Below are 25,289 nucleotides of genomic sequence, written 5' to 3'. Positions count from 1 at the left end.
GATATAAATGACCCTCTTGGTCCGTGAGATTGCAATGCCACAGAGCATGTTGTCAAACCACGTCTTCCAAGCAGAGTGAGAAACACAAGTCTCTCCATCTCACTGTGTTCCTGGTGGCTGACTTATCCCAGTGCTGAAGGAAATCCCTCAGTGCCCAGTATAGGTCAGAGGGAAGGGATACTTTTACCCTATTCAGGCAGGTTGAATCTTCTTTTTTCTTTCTTTCTTTAATACAACCGAGAAAAACAAGAATGGTCGGTGAAATTTCCATGTTCATAAAGACCACCAGAGGATTCCAAGTTGCTTCCCAGCTTTAGAAAGTATTTGGCTTTTACGACTGACCTTTTTTTTTTTTTTAACATCTTTATTGGAGTATAATTGCTTTACAATGTTGTGTTAGTTTCTACTGTATAACAAAGTGAATCAGCTATAGGTATACATATATCCCCATATCCCCTCCCTCTTGCATCTCCCTCCCACCCTCCCTATCCCACCCCTCTAGGTGGTCACACAGCACCAAGCTGATCTCCCTATGCTATGCAGCTGCTTCCCAGTAGCTATCTATTTTACATTTGGTAGTGTATATATGTCCATGGCACTCTCTCACTTCGTCCCAGCTTACCCTTCCCCCTCCCCGTGACCTTTGCATCCTCTTGCAGGTTGCTGAACGGCTGATGACAATTGCCTACGAGAGTGGAGTGAATCTCTTTGATACGGCTGAGGTCTACGCCGCTGGAAAGTAAGTCAGTGCCTGATGTGTCTCTCAGGTGTCATTTCTGGAACCAAGAGACTCTGCCCAGACCATTGCTGACAAGGGTCTGTCCTTCCCACACATGTTGATGCCGCTGCTTTTCTCCCTCCCTCTCCCACCATCACCAGAATTGGGGCTATTGACCATCTCTGGGCCCCTCTGCCTACCTCTGGTCCCTATATGAAGAGTGGACTGGAAGCAGTTGCCACATGAGGGGCAGAGGTGGTTGAGATCAGCGTGGTGGCAGTGGAGATCGATAAATATTAGCTGAATGTAATTAACATAAGTGAGCAGATTCCAGCATGGTGTTCCAAAGCTAGTCTCATAAGTTCATAACCACACCTCGTAGTTCCTCAACCCCGAGGGAAATGGACACATCCTCTCTGCAGGGAAGCAGGGACTGCTTTTCCTGTTTGCAGGCCTGTCCTCCACCGGGCATTACAGGTAAATCAGAGATTAAAGGAGGGACTCCCAAAGATGCCAAGAAACCCAATATATTTTATAAGAGGACATTTCAGACCCCATTCTAAGGACAGAGAACGCTGCAAAGAGGCCTTGCTTCTTTTGCTGGAGAAGTCACAACTAGCTGTAACCTTCTTATGGATCTGAGAGCAGGTTTGGGGCTCTAGGACAGGGCTCACTGCTAAGTCAGAACACATGGCTGCTGTGCCTTCAGGGTCCATGCCCTCTGTTGCTGCACAATAAGCACATTCAGCAGAAGTGGAACGCCTTGGCCTCCTGCTGTGAACGTGGATGCAGGAAAGAAGCTAAACATCTGGACAGCTGCTTGAGCAGCTCTGCAGTTTTCTAACAGGGCTGAGGAGTGTAATCACCTGTACGCCTAATTCCCCCGCTTCCAGGTAAGAGTAACCATCAAACTGCTGAATCAGGTTCATCACTGCCTGATAAAAGTGCATTTTCCTAGCCTGGGTTTCCTCCTTTTCAAGGGCAGGTCTATGTTTAAGGACCATCAGGGAGGTTCAGAGCTCACATCCTTGATGTTTTCTGTTGAGTCCAAGGAGAGAAAATACAATTGACGAGGCCTTGTTCCTTTCCACATCCTACCCTATCTCAGCGTTTTCTTCTTTTGTTAAATCCTGCTTATTACCAAATGGGCCTAAGGATGAAAAAGGGGGAGTGATTAACGAGTCTTTTAGAGCTATGTTTGTATTCCTGTTGTGAAGGATAATCGGTCCTGATTAATTATTGATTGATTGTCAGTGTGTAATGAGATAGGTTCCCACTGTGAAATGCAAGGTTGCAAGAGAGACTGGGGAAAGAACCCAGAAGTAACATTCAATACGTGTCTACTTGGGGCATGCCCCCCAGCTAACCCACCTCATGGTTTATTGCCAGGCTGTACACTCCAACAGAGACAGATGCTAATGGACAAAGTGCTGATTATATTGATGTCCCCATTCACAAAGCCTGAGAGCCCACCTACTTCTTACAATGTTGGTCTGGCTGGGAGGAACCTAGAAGAAAGTTTTGGTCTCCTTAAGCTTGGGTCCCAGCTGGGGTAGGTGGAGGGGGAGAGGATGGTGAGGGTGTCTTCAGTATAACTCTCCACGACCAGTGTCAGCGGCAGGAAGGACACTTCCCTATGACTTCTTATATCCTCCTCCTATGACAACGCTTGTCACTGGAACCCAGGACATTCTCTATGTGGGCTTTTGCATCTACAATCCTGGCTTTGGGACATCTAAAGCCACACATGGGTTCTTTTACCCTGCAAGATCGCCTGGAGTCAGTATTTTCTGTCTGAAAAGCATGAGGTCTCATTGTCCTCCCCAGTCACAATCGGAGACCACAGCCATTAGAAAGAAACCCTTGACTCCCTTTGGATACCACCAAGCAGGACAGTTATATATGGGATCATTGGTTCAAAAACACCAAACTGCCAAGTGACTCTGCTGTTTCCTAGTATCAGGACCGCAGGCGGTCTCCTACCAGTGTGTCAGGATTTGGCAGGTGCTTCTGGAATGCTCCAGGAGCAGGATTCCGCAGGCACAGGATTCCACAGGCACAGGCACAGTTTCCACAGGAAACTCAAGCTATCCCCATGCTACAAGCAGAAACAGCGGAAACTCTGCTACCAGCCGAGAGCAGCTTCTATTTTCGGGACATGTAGGCACTGAGAGTTCAAACAAGGAGGGGATCTGGTGTTTTGGATTGACTCTTGCGTTTCCAGGACACTGTATCCTAAGACATTATCTGTTTCCCCTTCAGGGCTGAAGTGATTCTGGGGAGCATTATCAAGAAGAAAGGCTGGAGGTAATGCATTCACCATAATCATTTACTTGCCTTTAAAAAGACTGTTGTTATTTTGTACCAGAGAAGAGAAAATAAAATTGCATGACAACTGACCAAAAGGCTGTCAAAAAAAGTCAATTCTTAGTAAAGAAATGATTTACAGTGCTTTGAAAATAAATATTAGGGAGCTCATTACTTGTGCTTCAAAAACTATTGACTTGTCATTGATCACAATGAATTACCATGGGTTGAGCAGAGAATGTTCATGAGATATTTGTGTGTAAAAGAAAGTGGCATTTTCATGGTTTCTGACTGCCATTTGTGGTAATCTGGTGAAGGAAGCCAGCTGACAGAAAACTTATTGTCTCTACACACATATTTATGTTCATTGTTCATTTTATTAACAACTCTGGATGCAAAGAAATGATGAAACAAGAAACCCTTGGGATAAATATCCCAAAGCTTTCTTATGTGAACACAGTTAGCCAGCATCTCTCCTGTGCGCTGGGAGCCCTATTATCTGGGCATTCAGGAAAGTGCTTCATCTGCTATCCTTGAGGGGTCCTGTTGCATCCCATCACCTTCTGGAGCCAAAGCCAGTAGTAACGAGTGATGCGATAGTGGCGGCGGGGCGGGGGGCCAACCCCCTCCATCTCACTACACCTGTCAGCCCCAACAGCTACTTCTCCCCCAGCATGAGTACACGATCAGGCAGAGTCCAACCAAGGCCACAGGACAAATCTGGAGTCCTCTTCTGCTCTGGTATAAGATCTGCTGATGGCCAAATAAATAACCGTTCTATAGGACGAGTGGAAATGGAAACCCAGAAGTGTATGGCAATATGAACAAATAAACTTTGGTGACCTACTTTCTCCCTCTCCCTCTCCTCTTTCCCTACTCCAGGGACTGTAAGAGTGTGAAGAGAAAATTGTATTCAACCTTAAATACGGAAGAATATTCACATCCCCACCCAGTCCTCCACCTTGCCTGAGTCACCTTCCTACTCAGAATGTTGGCTCATCCATCACTGCTCAGATAGGACTGTATCACTTTCTCAGGGCTGCTGTAACAATGTGCCACAAACTGGGTGGCTTAGAACAACAGTAATTTATTCTCTCTGTTCTGGGGTCCAAAAGTACAAAATGAATATTTGGGCAAGGACATGCTCTTTCTGAATCCTTCTTTGCCTCTTCCTAGCTTCTAGTGGTTGCTGGCCATCACTGGCATTCTGCGGCTTACAACTGCAGCTCTTCAGCCTCTGCCTCTGGCTTCATATGGCATTCTCCCCTCGTGTTTCTGTGCGTCTTCTTATAAAGACACCAGTCATATTGGATAAAGGGCCCACCTTACTCCAGTATGACCTCTTCTTAATTTAACTAATTACATCTGCAATGACCCTATTTCCAAATACTCTCACATTCTGAGGTACTGGGGGATAGGACTTTAACATATCTTTTGCGGGGGACACAATTCAACCTATAACAGAGACCTTGGAGATGAGTCCACTAATGTCCAGTGAAATCAACAGCGAGGTGTCGGCTGCCAGAGTACACCTGAGGATGAAGGGGAAACTTCGGTGCTGTAGTTCTCTTCCCCTCTGCATCCAGAGAATGTCTACTCGTCACTCACCATACTTTGCAAAGCTTCTTATATACGTTTTGTAGAAAATAGATTAACATGCATCTTTCACAAACTGCCTTTCTGTCTTGCAAATAAAAACTCAAGGTATCCCCATGCTACAGAAAATTGATATCAGGTCATATCAGTTCACAGCTGCCCACCCAGGATTGCTGAAAAGATAAACCATAACATCACAGCATGGAGGCTACAAAAGCAGTTTCAACCAGCATCCTTGCCTACTTGTCCCAAGACCACCACTTGCTAGGTGTGTTGTCCAGGGCAAGTTACCTCTCTTTTCTGAGCCTCACTTTCCTCACCTGTAAAATGGATGGCATAACTGTTCATGGAGTGTTGTGCTGATAAAGTGAGATAAGGTGGACAAAAGAATATTGAAAGCTGTGCTATATCAATGTGAAATACTCACAATATCATTCTTCACCCAGTCAGAAGAGTTGCTCTAGATGCCTCCGTGAGGTCAGTGATGATTCATCAGGTTGTTGTCTACTCTTGCTATTTGAACATAAATATTAGTGTGCACATCCATAGAGGATGTGCACACTAATTTTACAAACATTTTACAGAAAGCCTAATTTTGGAAAAATAAGTCTATGGTGGTCTAAGGATAGAATGTGTGGCCTTGGCAGGCCCAATTGCTCTGAATAATCCAGAGGGCTGCACTCATTTTTTAATCAGATTCCATCCAGAGCTTTGTGTTGAAGCTCTGAAAATGTTTGCTGGAGGAGACCCAGCTCCCCTGTGGCAGGTTTCTATTATACTACGTATCACGAGGTTGATGGATTAACCTGGAAAGTGCATCAGCCCTTTTGGGGTGTGTAATCTCCAGATGCATATATTTGTAGACCTTCTGTTACAGTGATTCAAATTACTTTTCAGGGAATTAACTTCAGGGGGATGGGTTACTGACATTTTCTACACATTTTTCTTGTTGCAGCCAAGTTGTCAGAGTTGTCACCGCCATTCCACATTGGTTATCATTAATCATGCTAGGCTTTTATATCTGAGGACCCCAGGCATCGACTCTACAGCTGAATTATAAATGCCTTGTTTCAAATACTACTGAAGTTTGGTCTTAACCTTTGAATCTCAAATGCCTTTTTTTTCCTCGACCAGTTCAATTGAATTATATACTTGGAGAAAGTAAATTACATTGAGATCTGCCTCCCAATTTTAAATTATATGACTATAGTTCTCAAGACATATTCATATTCCACAATCATAATGGTGCGATTGCATTTCCTGCCCTTGGGTGTGGTTTTGAGGAAGTAATGAATTTGCTGACAAGATTTCCACATTTCATTCCCTTAGGAATAAAGTGGTAAAACTTTGAGTTCAGGATTTTTAGGATTGTTTTTCTAAAATAACATTTCCATTTAATAAGACACTCAGAGAAATTTTATTCCTACTTATTGACTAAATTTATTCATATTTCCATGTAGTCAGTTCTTTCCTGTGAATGCAATTGGTTGCATGACTCTTTCCAATTAGTTGGAAAGAGTCATAACTCAGAGACACTAAGGTCCATTGTCCTTGGCAGAGGGTGGATGTACCCCCCAGGAAAGTTCATGATCAATCAACACTATGTCAGATGCTCGATGAGTGTTAGTTGGTGACCGTCTATTTGAGTTCCTAATGCAGTCCATGCTTTAAGTCTTCTTACTTACTCTTCTCACTTTCCTTTCTGACTCTCCATGCCTACCACTCACCTTTGCTTTACTACCACCCAATCACCTGTGTGTTGTCACAGCCCTCCTCCTCCTCATCTGGCCCCTCCAAGTAAAGTTCCCTTCCCTTCAGAACTCTTTCTCTTGGATCTGACTTCAAGTCCCCACTCATCAGCTTCCCTTTGTCCTTAGGTTTCAATGACATAAATGAACAAATTTATCTCTTCACCGATTTCTTAAAATGTGAGGTACAATAAATTCTTTCTGGTGCTATAATAATAACATGACTCAGTACTATAACCAGCAATTTATTTACTATTTCTCTGTGTGTTTGTTTAACATACAGGAGGTCCAGCCTGGTCATAACAACCAAACTCTACTGGGGTGGAAAGTAAGTTAAACACCTTTTATTTCCTTGACAGGAAACTTAGATTTTTATTTGCTTTGATTCTTTTAGGCAACCATTTTACATCTAACATACTAAAATTAATTGGTTTGGAAAGAAAGATTTATTTTTTTTTTCACTTGAAGGAAATAGCAATTAGCCTAGGATTCAATTTTAGCTAGATACCCCCAAAGAAGTTTAGTGCAAAGCATGTGGTCACTTGTTACTAAGTGATTCATGGAGATTTTTAAATACCAACATCATACTTAGAACCATTTCCAAAATAGAGTTCAAATTTCAGGAAAAGAAAATAAGCACATAGCATCACAGAAGAAAAGCTACTCAAATCTGCCAAAAACTCAGAGACTTCTACGGAAAACGATGATAAAAATATCTTGTCTGGCCCCACGTGTAAGTCTCTGATCATTTCTGCAGAGGGCTCTGAAAATGCTGATCAAAAGGACCATTTCATCGAAGAATAACAGGAAGCTGCCTGTATCACTCTCTGTCAGGTCAAATGGAAGAGTGGTCCTCTCTCTGTTGTGGGATGCAGAACAAATTTCACAGGATGAATTGGCTTCTGATGGGCCTACTGGTATTTGAGCTGTTACTTATATTATTCAGCAGGACTTAGAAGACTGGCCTCTTTGTCAAACATGTGAGAAAACAGCAAGCTATTCCCTATTCTTTTTCATGGAAATCTCAACGATCTCCATGGAGTTCTAACAAAAAACAAAGACAAACACAAACAAACAAAACCTTATTTATTTCCCTATAATTCATAAGGAATCGTTAAAGATAAAATTGAAGGGGAATCTTCCAATCAAAATGTATATGTGTATACACACACTCATATTTTAATGCTGATTTTGAGTTTGTTTATGATAAATATGAAGAAAGAAATATGAAACTTAGATTTTTATACCTATTATAGTCTATTTGAAAATAAAGCCGCATGGTGCATATGAGAAACGTAGGTTTATATTGTGTATACTCTGATTCATGGTACCATTGGCTGGTGCTATTGTCTATGATTTAGTAGTACTCAAACCCTTGCCTATGATTTAGAAATAAACAGGAAATAAGACAGTCTGAAAGAACCATTATGTAGTAGAGTACTACATACAGTATTATCTAATATACTTTTAAAAGATACAAAATCACCAAAGGCACATGATTAACTACTATGTTTTAAAAGGGAGTTGCTGGGACTTCCCTGGTGGTGCAGTGGTTAAGAATCCACCTGCCAATGCAGGGGACACGGGTTCGATCCCACATGCTGCGGAGCAACTAAGCCTGTGCGCCGTGCTCCACAACTACTGAGTCTGGGCTCTAGAGCCTGCGAACCACAACCACTGAAGCCGGCGTGCCTAGAGCCTGGGCTCTGCAACAAGAGAAGCCACCACAATGAGAAACATGCACACCGCAACAAAGAGTAGCCCCTGCTCACAGCTAGAGAAAGATGGCACGCAGCAATGAAGACCCGACGCAGCCAAAATAAAATAAATAAAATTTTTAAAAAGGGGGTTGACAAAGGTATTGGTGTTAAAGAAGTATTTCATCAGTACTTTAAAACTCAAGGACCACATTTCTTTCTAATTGGCTAGAGTCTGAGAATGGTCTGGGCAGGCAAAAGTCCATTAAATATTCATCTTCTTAGGAAACTAATTTAAGGAAGACTCGGTACATCACCTTTTAAAAGAAAATAGTTGTTTAATTTCTTTTGGAAGTCAAAAGTCACTTTCAAATTTGCTTCCTTTCTCAGAAAAGCCAATGCTGTCAGTAGCCCGACAATCTTATAGCAAGCTCGCAAACTTATGTCAAGCTTTTGTTTTGTTTTGTTTTGTTTGGCTTGGGATTGGTTAAAAACAAGGTGGGAAGGTTGAGCCATGTGTCAAATGTCAAATTATATATGGACAAGGTGTGCACAGCTGAGTTGTTATTTACGTGGTGTGATGACAGTGATGGTTAGTTTGTCTCCTGGGGTCTCCAAAGAAAAGCCGCTAGGTGTGCTGCCCACCAGCCTTCTCTCCCCAGCCTGCAGTGGTGCAGAATTTGCTAAGAACAGGGAATACCATTAACAATTCAGTCTAGAATGAGTATTCTGTCCTTTTGAAACAGTGATTTTTAAAGAAGCACACCTCCACTCAAAGTCATTTGCTTCTTTTTCTTGTCAGAGCTGAGACGGAAAGAGGGTTGTCAAGAAAACATATTATTGAAGGTGAGTATTGCTTCCATTTTATTTTCGTTTGTGGGCTGCCGATTCAAGAAAGGTATCAACCAAACAAGTTCAAAACACATTGGAAGGGGAAAAAAATTCCCTATGAAAAGAACCACAATCAACCACGTTTCTTCCTGGGGTTGAGTGTGGGGAGTGTAGTGATATAGAGGGGAAAATGAAAACTCAAAAGAAAAAGACTGGATTCTCTAGAACTCTTCTCTTTTACAGCTATGCTAACGTTAATAAAGCACTTCTGTAAGATTTTTTAAAAACTCTATTGAGATATAATTTATATACCATAAAAGTTTACCCATTTAAAATATACAATTCATTGGTTCTGAGAATAATTACAGAGTGTGCACTCATCACCATAATTTGATTTTAAAACACCTTCATCTCCCCAAGAAAAACCTTGTACGTACTAAGAGTCACTTCTTATCCCCTCCTTACCCACAGCCCAAGCAACCACTAATTTACTTTTGTCTCATTTCATACACATGAGATCATACAATATGTAATATTTTGTGACTGGCTTCTTTCACTTAGCATAAAGTTCATCCATGTTGTAGCATGTATCAGTACTTCATTCCTTTTTGTTGCCAAATAAAATTCCATTATATGAATATACCACAGTTTGTTTATCCAATCATCAGTCGATGGACATTTGAGTTTTCACTTTTTGACCATCATGAATAATGCTGCTTTGAACATCTGTGTACAGGTTTTTATGTGGACATATGTTAAGACTACTATGCTTTTTTAAAAAGAGCATCTATGCATTAAAAAAAACTGGTGGAAAGTTACTACTAGATAATTGATTCACAGTGCCATTGCTTTTGCAATGGTACTCAAAAATGGTATCATTTAGAAATAAACAAGAAATAATACAGTCTCCAAAATCTTTTATGTAGTAGAGTACTGTACCCTACTGTGAGGATTATAAGAATTGTGAGGAATTTTTAATTTATTTCTTGCTTGTCTATATATTACAAAAATTTTATACTTCTACATTTTGCAATAAAGAAAAAATGTTAAAAGGGGCCGCCATATGTTTCTAACATCTTTACACTAGTTCATGAACAATTTCATAAAAATTCAAGATTTTTATAACTTTAGATTCATAATTAATCATTGAGACAAATGATTCTTCTCCATTTTAAAACTAATTTCATTTATGAAATACCAAAGTCACCCAAAACATAAGATGTACTCTAATCCCACTACTTTCAAAATAAATATAAAGAAGTAAATTCCTCCCTTTGGTCACCTCATCTCATTCCACAGTTTGACAATACAGTGCATAGCCTTCCCTATTTTTCCCTGTAGTTACACTGACTTATCTATCTACCTATACACACTTACTTATAAATACAAAAATGTATGTATTAATCACTAACCGGTTTTTAGTATATTTGTAGGCATCTGGGCTTTGAAATCAGAAAAACATTGGTTCAAGTTCCAACTCTTGTCATTTATGAGCTGGGGGACTTTGTGCAAGTTACTTAACCTCACTCAGCCTCATTTCCTGGACTCTAAGATGGGCTATCAATATCCTACCTCACAAGGTTACTATTCAGGAATTGAACTTCGATTGTTCACATTGAGCACAGTGTCTGTCATATAATAAGCACTTAATAAATGTTATTTTTGTCATCATCACCATCATCATCATTCTTAATAGCGTAACTGCCAGTCTTCTTTTTATGGATAAGGACACTAAGTAAGTAATATTCTGAGGCTGCCACAAAGAATGACCACATTCTAGCTCTTGAGAAAGCTTGCAAATTCCTTACCCAAACAAAATCCCTCCTCAGGTCATAGTATCCAATTTGACATTGTACAGTCAAACCCAGCCTGCCTCCCCAAACTGTTACCATTCCTGCTCTAGCATTTGCCCCATGACTTGTGTCATCTACCACAAAGTTTGTCAGAAAGGAAAAATCCAAGTCTTTGGCTTGTGTACCAAGCTGAACAAACATGGCGGCAGTGTGCTGCCTAGAAAGTTCTTGTTTTTCTTTTCTTTTCTTTTTGATCTAATTGATTCAAAAAGAGATTCAGAAAGTGATTTACACTAGCAATCAACAAAGAAATAGAAAAATCGATGAAAAAAAGAATGGAGAAGTTGTGCTACTATGCTTTTCACTGAATCTCTATTGCTTTAATATTTACCAGTGTGTATGCATAATTTCAGAACTCTCCTTTTTAAGTCAGTTTTCTTCAAGCCACATACAACTCAATAGAAATAAAATTCTTTCCCCTTTTAAATAAGTCAGAAATCCTCTTGGGAACTAATCTCTCAGGATGGATAAACCAGTTCAGCTGAAATTCAAATTGACCCAGATTCAAGCTAACACAAAATTTCAAACTTTTGAGATTGAAGAATTGGGATCAATTATTATGTTGTTACTGTTGGTGGTATTTTGCAGTTTATAGTTTCAGCCAAAGACAAAAATACTCATGACTGCAAGAGATTCAGCTCAAAGGATATTTCTAGGCAGGCTGAAATTAGGGAATTGAGTGAATTTTACAGAAAAAAAGAAGGGACATGAGATTTCTAGACCCAGAATAAATTTTGAAAAATTTACAAATCATTATCCTCAGGTTTCATTGGTACTTGGCCTATGATGAGGATGACCTTATTCAACATTGCAGTTTCATATGCACATTAAGTTTGAGAAGCACTGTTAAAGAATGAGACAGAAGTCCAATTCATGTAGAGTTCAGGCCACTTGTGTGCTGGGTGACCTTGGCCACCTGAGTTAGTTTTTAGAGTGTAAAGTTAGCTTGATTTGGGCATAATACAATTTTGAAAAAAGTCATATGAAAGACCTTTTCAGTGAACCCAAAGTCCTTGACTTAGATCCAGCTAGAAACAACATTCTCCTTAGATTCATAAGGAGGGAGTAGAAATTTCACTAATAGGTTTATTATATTCATTTGGAATCACAAGATCCTCTCAGGCTCTGAAAGTCTATTTATCCATTCAGCCATTCCACAAACATTCATTAAACCCAAATTTGTGCCAGTGTTAAAATTTCGCAGATCAAAGCTCTTTGGTATCTAACATGAAAGAATGGAAATAGTTTGGTAAGTCAAATTGTAAGCATTAGTAAATTGTTTCTGTGCTTTTATAGGCAAAAGCTGTGTTTAAGTCTGTATTTGCCTTTCGGGTAAACAACAGTTTTGTTATGTGATTCAAAACACAAACCCACTGTCCTTGTTTTAGGAGGAGGAGAGGAAAATAATCTGAGAAAGCTCCGCTTGAAACTTTTTAATGAATGGCAAATATTAAACCCTACTATCTGAACTTTTTAAAAAAGAGACAATTGATGATTTTTTAATTAAAGAATAAATTTCTTAACAAATGGATTCACCACAGGATTCCTTCCCAGTGCACCATGTTCATGGTAAACTGAAATCACCCACCCAAAACAATCATGTTTCATAATGGGAGATGTAGCCACTTATGTTATTCTAATGCAGGGCAGTCTTTATAAAAAGAAGCATGTCTCAAATCATGACTGAGAGGTCTGCCGAGAAGAAGCTGGAAAATTATATTGGGAAGCAGTGTACATTATTTAAGGCAACATTTTTTTTCAAGCCTGATCGGAATACAAATATGCCATAGGAGTAGAAGATGATGACACAGCATATTTGAAGAGAACGTTGCAGAATTTCCAAACTACTCGTGGCCTTGTTTCTACAGAGTTAAATCTGCAACAATGAACATATGTTCCACCTCTAACCCTGCCAAACTGCTTAACATCTGGAATGAACATATTCCTTTAGACGCCTATGAAATAGGCTTAAATTGAATCAATTTTCACCTTATGAACAATACAGTTCCTGTTACACTTCAGAACCTAAAAGAGAGATTAACTTAGATTTCTTTTTACTGTCACTTGAAAGCTATTTTCTTTACATAATTTATTCTCCTGTGGACTTTTGAGGCCTTGCCAGTTAACATCTAGACATCTCCTCAAGAGCAGGGAACGTTTCTCCTGCTTCTCCTGTCTTCACTCCCACAGACACTGGGTTAGCGCCAAGGGACAGGCTAATGTCAAAAGTGCCTTCAGCAAGTGCATTCACTGCATGGGATCACTTACCTCCTTAGGTCATGATTAGCCGTTCGGATGCCCCTTTGGAGCCAAGGTTAATGCATTTTTGCACATCTACTTAAACTTAAAACAATACTTGGCCCCAAGCCAATGTTCAACAAACATTTGCTAAGTAGAGGTAGAATATGACTATTTGTTTATTGGAGATAAACCCTAAATGGCTCTCAAGGAGATACTTGTTAGCATGTCTTTATGTTGCTACAAGATTAAAGCATCCAAATAGAAAAAACCAGGACCACCTGATTTGTAGTCACATGAAAGATCAAAACAGACAGACCATCTAGCTCCATTTTGTCTGTGGACAGATGAGGCTACTAAGGTCCAAAGAGGCTAAGAGACTGGCAAAGTCATTGAAGTCAGCGCGATTTAGTACCCTGGATCCCAAGGCCTGTGCCCCACCTGCATGAAGACCTCTCCTCTGAATGCCAGACTGGTCCATCCAGCTGCCAAGAGCTCCGTGGGGTTGACTGATGTGCTGCTCAGACCCATCATGGCTCCCACCACTACCACCAATCTGCTTCTCCCGTGACTTTCTCATTTACTAACATTCACTTAACTTCTCAGGCCAAAAGTCTAAGAGTCCTCCTTGATACCTCTACCTCCACACTCTATGTTCAGCACACCAAGAGTCCTCTTATTTCTACCTATACAACTTGTCCCAAATTTGAACACTTCTCATCAACTTGGTCCAAGCGTTGTCTACTACAGTGACCTCCTCACTGGTCTCGCCTCCCTGCTGTCACTCTCGCCCCTGAAGGTCATTCTCAGCAGGCCAAGTGATCAGTTCAGAACACAAATCTGATAGCATCATTTCCCCAACTTAACTCCATTTCTTTACCTCCCAGCCCCTCACCAACGTCTTTCCATCTCACATAGAGTAAAATCCAAAATTCATGCCATGGATTACAAAACTTTATGTGATTGAGATTTTCAAAGTGAGCGGACAGTGTCTCTTAGGTGCACAACCTCCTTTTACTCCACTTCAGAGTCAGAGTAGGGACCTGGTGGATCATTGCCAGGATGCAACACATCACTTCTTATATTCTCACATGAATACTCTTGAATCTTGGCCTAAATATCAAGAAAAAAGGCTTTCCAGAGAAAGAATTGAGAGATGAGGAATGACTGAATACAATGAGACTGTCATTCTATCAAGTCCATGTCATTATTTATGGGTGCATACTATTACCTTGAACTATGAACCTATGCCAACAGATGCTCTCAGTATGTACTGTTTGCTTCCTGGAGATAAATACCATGTCCATGCATCTTTAACCCCCCAGAGCCCAGCACAGTTTCAGATCAAATTGGAACTCAGTACTTGCTTATGGCATGGAAGAGGAAAGGACTTCGGTTGTGACTGATCACACTGCATTCCAACAGGGCAGAGTTAGTCATAGCTCCTTCTAGTTTCTCTCAGCCCACACTGAGCTGTTCAGAAGAGCACAGAGGGAGAGCGCCATCATCAGAAAGGAGGACACTTCGTTTCCAGTGCCAGGCATGGGCCAGAACTGTCACTAAATGTCTCCCTTTAAAACCAGGAGGTCCAGTGAAAATCTTTGGCATCGAGTCTTTGGCACCGTTCATCCTGAGTCTTTCCAGATGTGAGCGCCACTGTTATAACTACCGCACTTCTATAGACTGTTGCACTTACCAAGTGCTTGCCAACTGATTTTATTTGCTCTCTGGAGCAGCGATTCTGAAGGTTGTAAGTATTGTTATCTCCACTACAGGTTAGAGAACTGAGTCACACACAAAAAGGTCAAATAACCCAAGTGGGATCACATGCTAGAGTACAGATTTCCAACCCTTCAGACCTTGGGATACCCTATTATTGTTTGCTTAATTATCTTTTCCTCTCCTTACCTCCTCCATACACACAACTGCTTCCAAAGGTGACTCATATCATAGTGCTTTTTAAGCTAAATTTAATTTCAAGATGCCCATTGAGATAACTGGTAATACCCCGAGCCTGAAAGTCACTGGTTTTTTAAGAACAGGCATTAGATCTTACAACACCTGTCTGCCCTAATCTCTTCATCAGTGCTTCTTTTAACAAGCTACCATCACAGACAATCCTTTCTCAATTAATGAAAAAATATTTCCGGAACTGTATTCAGGCACTCCATCTTCCTGTCAGAAAAGTAATTGTGGCTGGCCGATAAGCCAGTTCGAAAAATCAAATTTAAATGAGCCAAATTTAAATTTATAAGAGCCTCATTTAACATGCAATTAATTTTATGCCTTTAATAAAAAGAGAAAAACCCCCAGCCTTCCTGTGGAATTAAACAGGCTGATAAGGAAATGCTGTGCCTCATAGAAATGAGATAAAATAATTCTTGAACACTGTCATCCTTTTGGTTGCATAATACTATATACAATATGTTCTATCTCAGGGAAGTATTAATTTTACTGAGATTAAATATTTTTTTCTGCATAATCATAGGAATGTGACTCAGTGGTTAGGGTTGAGACATAGATTATTGGTTCCAGATTTTTTTTTTTTTTAAGCTCTCACTCCTTTATATTACCCCTTAAATCTTTAGGGCTTCTAGTGTTTTTGTTTCTTCTCAAAAGAATGGGGAATAATAGAAGTGGTAGGGCTCAACTATATTTAAGATTCTTCGAACTTTGTTTTAATTAGTAAAATGTTGAGTGAAGCCTTCATTTGCCAGCCCTTTTATTCCTATTAAAACCCATGTGGGGCTTCCCTGGTGGCGCAGTGGTTGAGAATCTGCCTGTTAATGCAGGGGACACGGGTTCGAGCCCTGGTCTGGGAAGATCCCACATGCCACGGAGCAGCTGGGCCCGTGAGCCACAACTACTGAGCCTGCGCGTCCGGAGCCTGTGCCCCGCAACGGGAGGGGCCGCGATAGTGAAAGGCCCGCGCACCGCGATGAAGAGTGGCCCCCGCTTGCCGCAACTAGAGAAAGCCCTCGCACGAACCGAAGACCCAACACAGCCAAAAATAAATAATAAATAAATAAATAAAGTAGCTATAAAATTAAAAAAAAAAAACAAAAAAACCCATGTGTACATTAAGATGGGGTTGTCAGTCACTTATTTATGATTTACACCATTTTAATGTTTTTGATATGCAATAAATATATCTCCATCCCATTATAAGCCCATTAAGTCATTCAAAGCATGACATTAATTTGCATTTTTCAAGAAGAAAGAAGTTGAACTCAGGCTGCTTTTTATTCTAAACTTTGCTTCTAGACACAGACACACAGGAGCCACCGTGAAAAGTCATTACCAAGTGTGGATTTCCGGTGGAGCACTAATGCCACTGAGAAAGTTCTAAGGCTTTTCTTTGTTGGGGAAAACGTCAGCCCTTGATATATTTTTTAAAGGTTCCAAGGGCCAATGAACACATCACAGTATTCACTGTCTTTTTTGAAACGAATCCAATGCTTTTTCTTTTTTAAAGTAAATTCTTGAAGGAAACCAAGCTTCAACTATTTCTAATAGTGCTCATATTTAGATTTTTTGAGGTTTTCCTGCTTCTGTTCCCAGGACTGAAGGGCTCCCTCCAGAGGCTGCAGCTCGAGTATGTGGATGTAGTCTTCGCAAATCGACCAGACAGTAACACCCCCATGGAAGGTGAGTGAAGAAATTTAATAAAAGACTCTAGAGTTATTGATTCTAGCTTGATGACTTATTACACTCACAGTAGGAAATGAAATATATTCAGACTGATTTGACTGAACGTGAAAAAACGATGTCTTTCAGCCTGACTATTTACCCACAAAGTCAGTGCTCCGCATCTTGCATCTTCATTAATTTTTAAGCAGTTGCAGGCACTGGGAGTGTGGCTCCTACCATTACAGTGCTCACTTTCTCCAGGTTCCCTTCTGTGATTTTATCGACTAAAACAATAAACGTAATTGGAAGGGGAGTTTATAACCCAGCCATCATTATTTTGGAGTGAGCTCTCTGAGGGTCTTCTTACTTTATAATGACTCTAGGTCAGATTAGTCTCCAATCTGTGGTGATAAGTGCTAAGTGCTACCATGAGCAGAGGCTTTACAGGAGCGACTACTTGAAAATGTGACTCTTCGTTGCAATCTGGTTTTTGATTCTCAAGGAGCTGCAATATTTTATCCCCATTGTGTTAACAACTGTTTAAAGACAATTTAAGTATCTCCCTGTGGAAGCTTTCAGAATGTTCCTAAAACCAGATTTTCTTCAATCTGCATTTATTTATGGAAACTACCTAGGATGATTGAAGATAGTTTGGGAGGAAAAATTTAAAAGAAGGTTCTAGTTAATTGAGATTTATAATCATATGGATTATCATATACCTGAGGTGAATGAGAATGAAGATATTTGGGAAAAAGAAGGAAAAAAATAATGTTTTGGTTATTTGAGGTTTACTATATGACATGGATTTTACAAATTTTTAAAGAATTAGAATACTTGACATAAAATTACACTAAGGTAAATTTAGTTTTGATTATTCAAAAGGTAGTTCAGGATCTTGTAATAAATCAGGTTCTGTAAAGGTTTGTTCTTGCTAGAGGGTTATAGAAGTTATGGAAGTTATAAATGATTGCAGTATATATAGATATTTCTGTAGGTTGCATTTCTGAAAATAAAAGTTGTGGAAACTATTTTCCTTGCTATTTATGTCTTTCTCAACCACAGAGAAATGGTTAAAATATATATTTATATATCTAATTTTCTCCTAGAGTTTTCTGCTTTTTTTGATTTGAGTAAATTAGGAGTTTATTATAAAGCAATATCAGTGTTGGAAATTCATAATAAATTATCCATGGAAATGACATAAAATGCACATTTTTATCAAAGCAAAGAATAGGTGTTTGATAAAGCAAATCATAAACATTTTATTAGTGTAAGAAGTGCTTATTGCAAGGATAATATGTCACACTATTCTCAATGCCACATTAAAACAGAGCACTGAAGCTATCACATGAGCACAATTGTCAAGTAAAATGCCATTCAGTGGCGGCTGTGAAAGACTGAAATTGCTTCCCATTTTAAGTGCCTAGTGACTATTTTCCTCTTCGGAAAAATGTCCTTTGCAATTATGCTATGTACAGGAAAGAAGAACATCTGGGATTTTTCAGCATCTTTTTTTTTTTGGCTCATTTTCCCCATTCTACCACTATCTTTAATCTGAGGGATATAATATAGAAGTCTCTGAAACAGAAAACATTATAATTTGCATTATATACCTACAGAAGGAGAAAATTCTCAGTTAGGAGCCAAACTATGTGATACTGATAAGATAATGGTATCTCTTACATGAAGACTAATTATGTGTTGACATTTATCAGAAGGGAGCTTCAAAACATAGAAAACAAAAACAAAAACAAACCAGATTGCTACCTGATAGAATGTATAACTGGAGCATTAACCAGTCTCCGCTGGAATCAGAGAATATTTACATTTTCTCTGAGTTTCTTACAAAAAATTCCACAAAGCAGAATAGGAAGCTGTTTTATCATGAGTCACTGTCCAAGTTCTGAAGTCTAATGAAGGGTGTCAAATAGAGATTTGTACTTGTTGATAAGGTCAAGAAACATGGCATTTCAAAGCTCTGCGGCAACCAACCTCCTTATGCTGGAATGTAGCCTGCTCTCTCCCACCCCCAGCAAAGAGAGATCCACTCCTGGCTGGCACATAAGACTCCGAGTCTTATTCCTCTGGGATGACTTAGCAGGTTCACACTACAGGCAAGTCCCCATGTAGGACTTATTCCAGATTGAAATAGCTTCCCTGTGATGTCTCCCTAGCTTTGCAGAAAATGTGTATCCTCAAACAATACACTCATTTGTTCCAAGGTGAGCCAGATGGAAGGGCCAGTTTGGTATTAGTCTCTAGAAACTCATTCTCTACATTTAGTCTTTCCTTCTTTACTGTAACAGAGGAAAGGACTGATCTGGGCAACAGAGAGAAGAAATAGGAAATAAGAAAAAAATAAGAAATAGACAGGGATTTCCAGGTAGCCTTGGGTGCATTTTCTCTTCTAAAAATGAAAAAAAAAAAAAAAAAAAAAAGGTGTGTAAGCTATGTCTGGATTCCATGTTGTTATTAAGTTTCATTTTTGCAATGATTTTGTGAATCATATATGTGTGTATGTGAGTGAAAGTTGTACCTGTACAATGGGGTCTACCTTAGGAAGGCTATTAGGGTTTCTAAAAACAACAGAAAAGTAAATGTTACGTATAATCAAAATTACCCTTGAAAACCCTATAATAATGACTTGTTTGTCAATGTTACTCTGTATCCTTTAATTACTCAATTTCTTCTCCAAATATAGTGACAAAACCATCACTAGATACTTTCCCAGACACCTTTTTTTTTTTTGGTAACGGCCTTAATATCATTCACATACTTTTCTTACTTTAGCAACTCACATTGGCAATTTTAGGCTCAACTGCATCCATTTCTGTCTAATATAAGCGATGGGACAGTGGTTGCCAAGTGCATATTGCTGAATTTTCCTATATTAAATCTACATATGTTGGCACTGTTCTTTGTATGTGTGCCTCACAGTAAACCCTTAGCATTTGTATATCACCTTTATTGGTTTCAACCATTCCCCGTCAATTCCATGGACCCACAACACACCCTAACTTATGATTTTGCCAAGGCACCTATATTAAACCCTGGGGAACTAATGAGAGAACTTAGCCCAGCTTTCTAAGACTCATTTTAAACAACTTTGATTTAAATTTATTAAAATGCCAATCCCATCCTCTTGATTCGCACCATGAAAGGATGTTAATTGGGAACACTTCCAGAATAAACCAACATGAGTTTCATCCAGTTTCTACATATCAGATGACAACAAATTGAGCCAGAAAAAGATTAGCAGTAGCATCTTCATAATATTGGCATCATGTATCAAATTAGTTGTTGCCTTCCCTCCTTCCTTAGAAAGCCACTAGACAAAAAGTGAGTCCTTTCAAAAGAATGGCCACAAATTCCCAAAGTGCAACCAATGGAGAAGGGGGTGAGACTGCCTTTGTAATCTACAACCCTGTGGAATGCAATTAGACATTTTACAGTTATGGGAAGATGTTCCTGACAACAGAGGGGAACTTGTATACTTTTTCCTCTGTCCTTCTTGTTTATTTTTTCTGGTTCACCTAGTAGTAAGTCATTTTTCTTTCACAGCACCTGCCATGCCATCTGTCTCTGCTATAATATCTGGCATTGATGGCATGTTTTCCAATTCCAGAAAAAATCAGTCCCATGTCCCATTTCTTCTTTCTTATACTTCTGTGTTCTTCCCAGTAGAGTCACTGACAGTTCCTTGAGCTCCATGATACTCACATTCTTAAGTCTCTCACTTCCTTAAATCCCCAAAGTATATTTCAAAATCTTCTCTTAAGCTCATTAGTCAAGAGAAAGTTCATTCCAACATGAATCATGTTGGACATGGATAGACACAGAGCATTTGTGTGTCTGAGGACCTGCACTAGGAGTTTTTGGTGTGGTTTTCTGTCATTCACAAGTGCTAGGCTAACTTCTCCATCCATACTCTTCTCATTGATCCAGAGAGGAAATGACTGAGCGTGATTGTGGGCATGAAAGGAGGCTATAAGCCATGTACCACTTGTGAATAGTAGAAAAAAGAGGGGACCCATTTTAGTTTATGTAGCTTTTTAAAATAGGAAAGAAGAAAGGCCACTAAATTCATTGACCTGAGAATAAGATGATTTTTAAATTAAATTACATTTTAATTAAATTTTAATTTAAAAAAATTTGGAATTGAGTCCTCTTTTATTTATTTAGAATTTTTTGCCAAAACTAGTTAATCTCGCAGACTCCCTGAGTCATTAGATGTTATTCTCAATCTAATTACAGTTCAAATTATTTATTGTTTTTCCTGCTAGTAGGTCAATGCAGACATAAAACAACCCAGATGTCTTATTTCAAATAAGAGAGACAAGATCAAAGTTAGCTTCACTTAATTCCCATACCATCATCATGTCAAACAACCTATTCCAAAGAATTTCCTTCTTTCTAAGCCATCTTTTTACTGTCCACATATGCCAGCAGGAATCTACAGATATTCAGGAATCTAGGACATCCAATGACAGCTCAGGAAATACCAGAGAGTGGCAAACATTACAGGATCCCAAATTTTCTACACTTTCTCAATTCCAGAACACTGGACCTGGATATTTAGCATCCAAAGTAAAGTTTTCAGAACAAAAATGTAATGACCCCCAAACCTAGAAATACTGTCTAACCACCATGGATCATCCCTTCTGCCTTTGTATTTTATTGTCTTCCCTGAAAGACACCCTCAATCTGTACCCCCGCAAAAAAACATAATAGGAAGAAATCTTCTGCAAATAGGCTATAACGGTGCTGTTCCATAGAAATATTTTGAAAGCCACATATGTATTTTCAATTTTCTATTACTTATGTTTAAAAAGTAAAAAGAAACAGGTGAGATTAATTGTAAAAATATATTTTAATTTAAGCCAATATATAAAAAATTATCATTTCAACATACAATCAATATAAAAATTACTGAGGAGATATTTTACATTACTTTTTTTCATACTAAGTCTTTGAAGTCTGTTATGTATTTCACACTTATAGCACATCTTAATTTGGGCCAGCCACATTTCAAGTGCTCAATAACCACATGTGGCTAGTGGCTACTATTTGACCACACAGGTCTATAAACTCTAGTTCAAGTCTAGCAGAGCACCAGACACATACTGGGGGCTCAATAAATATTTATTGTGTGGATGGATGGATGGATAGATGGATGATTAGATGAATGAGTGAACAAGTTGTTTGATTGAATGAATGAAGCTCTAAAGTTAAATAGATCCACCATCACCTTTCTCTACTTGAAAACCTATTTTGGTTTCCTAACATCTATGAACATTCTGGTACCTGATCTGGTTCAGCATATTTCAGGGTGATATTAAGAAGGATAGGTTGCTGGCAAAGGGCGCCAGGACACTTTTTTTTTTTTTTTGGCTGTGTTGTGTCTTCGTTTCTGTGCAAGGGCTTTCTCTAGTTGCGACAAGTGGGGGGCCACTCTTCATCACGGTACGCGGGCCTCTCACTATCGCGGCCTCTCTTGTTGCGGAGCATAGGCTCCAGATGCGCAGGCTCAGTAGTTGTGGCTCACGGGCCTAGTTGCTCCGTGGCATGTGGGATCTTCCCAGACCAGGGTTCGAACCCGTGTCCCCTGCATTTGCAGGCAGATTCTCAACCACTGCGCCACCAGGGAAGCCGCCAGGACACTTACATCCCGTTTCTCCTCATCTGCCTTAACAGCAGCATCCAGATGCCAGATCTCTCTCCAGAAATCTGGCTGATACCTAAATGAGCAGAAATGAATGGAGGTATGATTCTTTTGCAGTTCAGTTGCCCCTGAGGATTACTATGTCAAATATTAAAATTATCTAACCCATTTCATTTATGACCCTGGCCAGGATGCTCTGAGGGCCTCTGGTGTTCGTCAGATCAATCTAACCTCCTGGCTTGAAAGGCTAGGACAGCTGAGTTTTCAAGAAATTAATTTGGAGAAAGTGATTTTCATATCTAAGAGGATGAGCCAAACCCTACCAAGCCCATGGCAAAAAAAACATTGTGTTCCAATTTTACTAAATCAGTTTTATTTCCATCTTAACTGTGAATTCACCAAACATTTTACTGCTACTTTAGATGTATTCAGCTGATGTTTTATCCTTTACAGAACACCAAGTCATGCTGTTGAAAAAGAAATTAATTTCATTCATTCTAAGAAATAACATGGGGGGATGGTTGAGTTCACTTTGTGTTCTTTCAGTCTCTGGTGTGGTTTTTTAGAAAAATCTCATGTTTCTATCATCATGGGCCTCCTTTTCATTAGGATAATATTTCTATAAAATGGACCTGGGGGCCATCAGATAGACACAGCTTTAAATCCTGGCTTTGCTACCTATTAGACTGTATGCCTAGGGCAAGTTTCTATCCTCACTGAGGCTCAGTCTCTTCCCCTGAAAATGGAGGTAACATATAAAGTGGCTTCTGAAGGAGTTAGCAGTGTGGGTACAGCACCTCACTCACAGCAGGGGAAGAAACAGAAGCCTCATTTCTAGAATGCCCCGCACAACACACATACACATAAAACTCCCTTCTCTCTCAAAGGTAAGCATAGGAGACGACTAAGACCCTAAAATTATAATGTGATGAAAATCAAATGCAGGTGGCCAAGCTGCAGGGTTGGCCAGGGTCTGTGGTGAGGCCATGTAGAATCAAGGTACACAGTTGGCAATGGAATTTTCTTCTAGCTCACATTTTTCTCCTTGAAATTTTGTTCTGAAATTCTCCATGCCCTTTAAAATTAGGTAATTATAGATTTTCCAGGGTTAATCTGTTCAGTCAAAAGGTGATCTTAAGCCTGTGATTTTATTTTCAAAAGTGTATCTAGAAAAGAACTCAATAATAAGATTCACTCATTCATTTAATTGATATTTTTTGAATATCTGCACCAGCAGACAGAAGGTGCCTGGGTCAATAGCACACTTGCTCTATTGGAAAGACTCAGGGACAAATCCACCTAGCCATTAACTGTAGTTCACCAGTTAGTCTGATGTGCAGATATGGACTCTTTGCATTTCTTGCACAGAGGATTTTTGAAGCCAGAATGGAGTCACCAGTGGGTGACTAATTTAAGACCACACTTGACAATAAAAATTATACAAAAAAAAGACTTTGAGTCCTCATATGGTTCATGTATATATATATTTTTTAATCAGTCATCAATTTTATACACATCAGTGTATACATGTCAATCCCAATCGCCCAATTCAGCACACCACCATCCCCACCCCACTACGGTTTTCCCCCCTTGGTGTCCATACATTTGTTCTCTACACCTGTGTCTCAACTTCTGCCCTGCAAACCGGTTCATCTGTATCATTTTTCTAGGTTCCATATACATGCGTTAATATACGATATTTGTTTTTCTCTTTCTCTTACTTCACTCTATGTGAAAGTCTCTAGATCCATCCACGTCTCAACAAATGACTCAATTTCGTTCCTTTTTATGGCTGAGTAATATTCCATAATATATATGTACCACATCTTCTTTATCCATTCATCTGTCGATGGGCATTTAGGTTGCTTCCATGACCTGGCTATTGTAAATAGTGCTGCAATGAACATTGGGGTGTATGTGTCTTTTTGAATTACGGTTTTCTCTGGGTATATGCCCAGTAGTGGGATTGCTGGATCATATGGTAATTCTATTTTTAGTTCTTTAAGGAACCTCCATACTGTTCTCGATAGTGGCTGTATCAATTTACATTCCCACCAACAGTGCAAGAGGGTTCCCTTTTCTCCACACCCTCTCCAGCATTTGTTGTTTGTAGATTTTCTGATGATGCCCATTCTAACTGGTGTGAGGTGATACCTCATTGTAGTTTTGATTTGCATTTCTCTAATAATTAGTGATGTTGAGCAGCTTTTCATGTGCTTCTTGGCCATCTGTATGTCTTCTTTGGAGAAATGTCTATTTAGGTCTTCTGCCCATTTTTGGATTGGGTTGTTTTTTTCTTTAATATTGAGCTGAATGAGCTGTTTATATATTTTGGAGATTAATGCTTTGTCTGTTGATTCGTTTGCAAATATTTTCTCCCATTCTGAGGGTTGTCTTTTCGTCTTGTTTATGGTTTCCTTTGCTGTGCAAAAGCTTTGACGTTTCATTAGGTCCCATTTGTTTATTTTTGTTTTTATTTCCATTACTATAGGAGGTGGATCAAGAAAGATCTTGCTGTGATTTATGTCAAAGGGTGTTCTTCCTATGTTTTCCTCTAAGAGTTTTATAGTGTCTGGTCTTACATTTAGGTCTTGAATCCATTTTGAGTTTATTTTTGTGTATGGTGTTAGGGAGTATTCTAATTTCATTCTTTTACATGTAGCTGTCCAGTTTTCCCAGCACCACTTATTGAAGAGACTGTCTTTTCTCCATTGTATATCTTTGCATCCTTTGTCATAGATTAGTTGACCATATGTGTGTGGGTTTATCTCTGGGCTTTCTATCTTGTTCCATTGATCTATGTTTCTGTTTTTGTGCCAGTACCATATTGTCTTGATTACTGTAGCTTTGTAGTATAGTCTGAAGTCAGAGAGTCTGATTCCTGTAGCTCCGTGTTTTTCCCTCAAGACTGCTTTGGCTATTCGGGGTCTTTTGTGTCTCCATACAAATTTTAAGATGATTTGTTCTAGTTCCGTAAAAAATGCCATTGGTAATTTGATAGGGATTGCA

The 25,289-nt window shown here is 39.4% G+C and overlaps 1 protein-coding gene across 5 annotated transcripts in view; it reads left to right on the top strand.

Annotated features, from left to right (window-relative positions):
* The window catches only part of KCNAB1 (potassium voltage-gated channel subfamily A regulatory beta subunit 1), a 419,545-nt gene that overhangs the window by 337,334 nt on the left and 56,922 nt on the right, over positions 1-25,289 (top strand). For all 5 annotated transcript variants that reach the window (XM_082394420.1, XM_082394418.1, XM_082394419.1 and 2 more), the window contains exons 4-8: positions 660-739; positions 2,981-3,025; positions 6,653-6,697; positions 8,869-8,912; positions 16,550-16,636. In XM_082394420.1, coding sequence (XP_082250546.1) covers positions 660-739; positions 2,981-3,025; positions 6,653-6,697; positions 8,869-8,912; positions 16,550-16,636 — 301 coding nt within the window. The remainder of the gene's footprint in view (positions 1-659; positions 740-2,980; positions 3,026-6,652; positions 6,698-8,868; positions 8,913-16,549; positions 16,637-25,289) is intronic.

Source organism: Balaenoptera borealis (genome assembly GCF_965194805.1).
Source record: "Balaenoptera borealis genome assembly, chromosome: 5".
In the NCBI taxonomy this organism is placed as follows: domain Eukaryota; kingdom Metazoa; phylum Chordata; class Mammalia; order Artiodactyla; family Balaenopteridae; genus Balaenoptera; species Balaenoptera borealis.
Note: the sequence above shows the minus strand (reverse complement) of the source record. Positions and strands in the feature narration are given on the sequence as shown.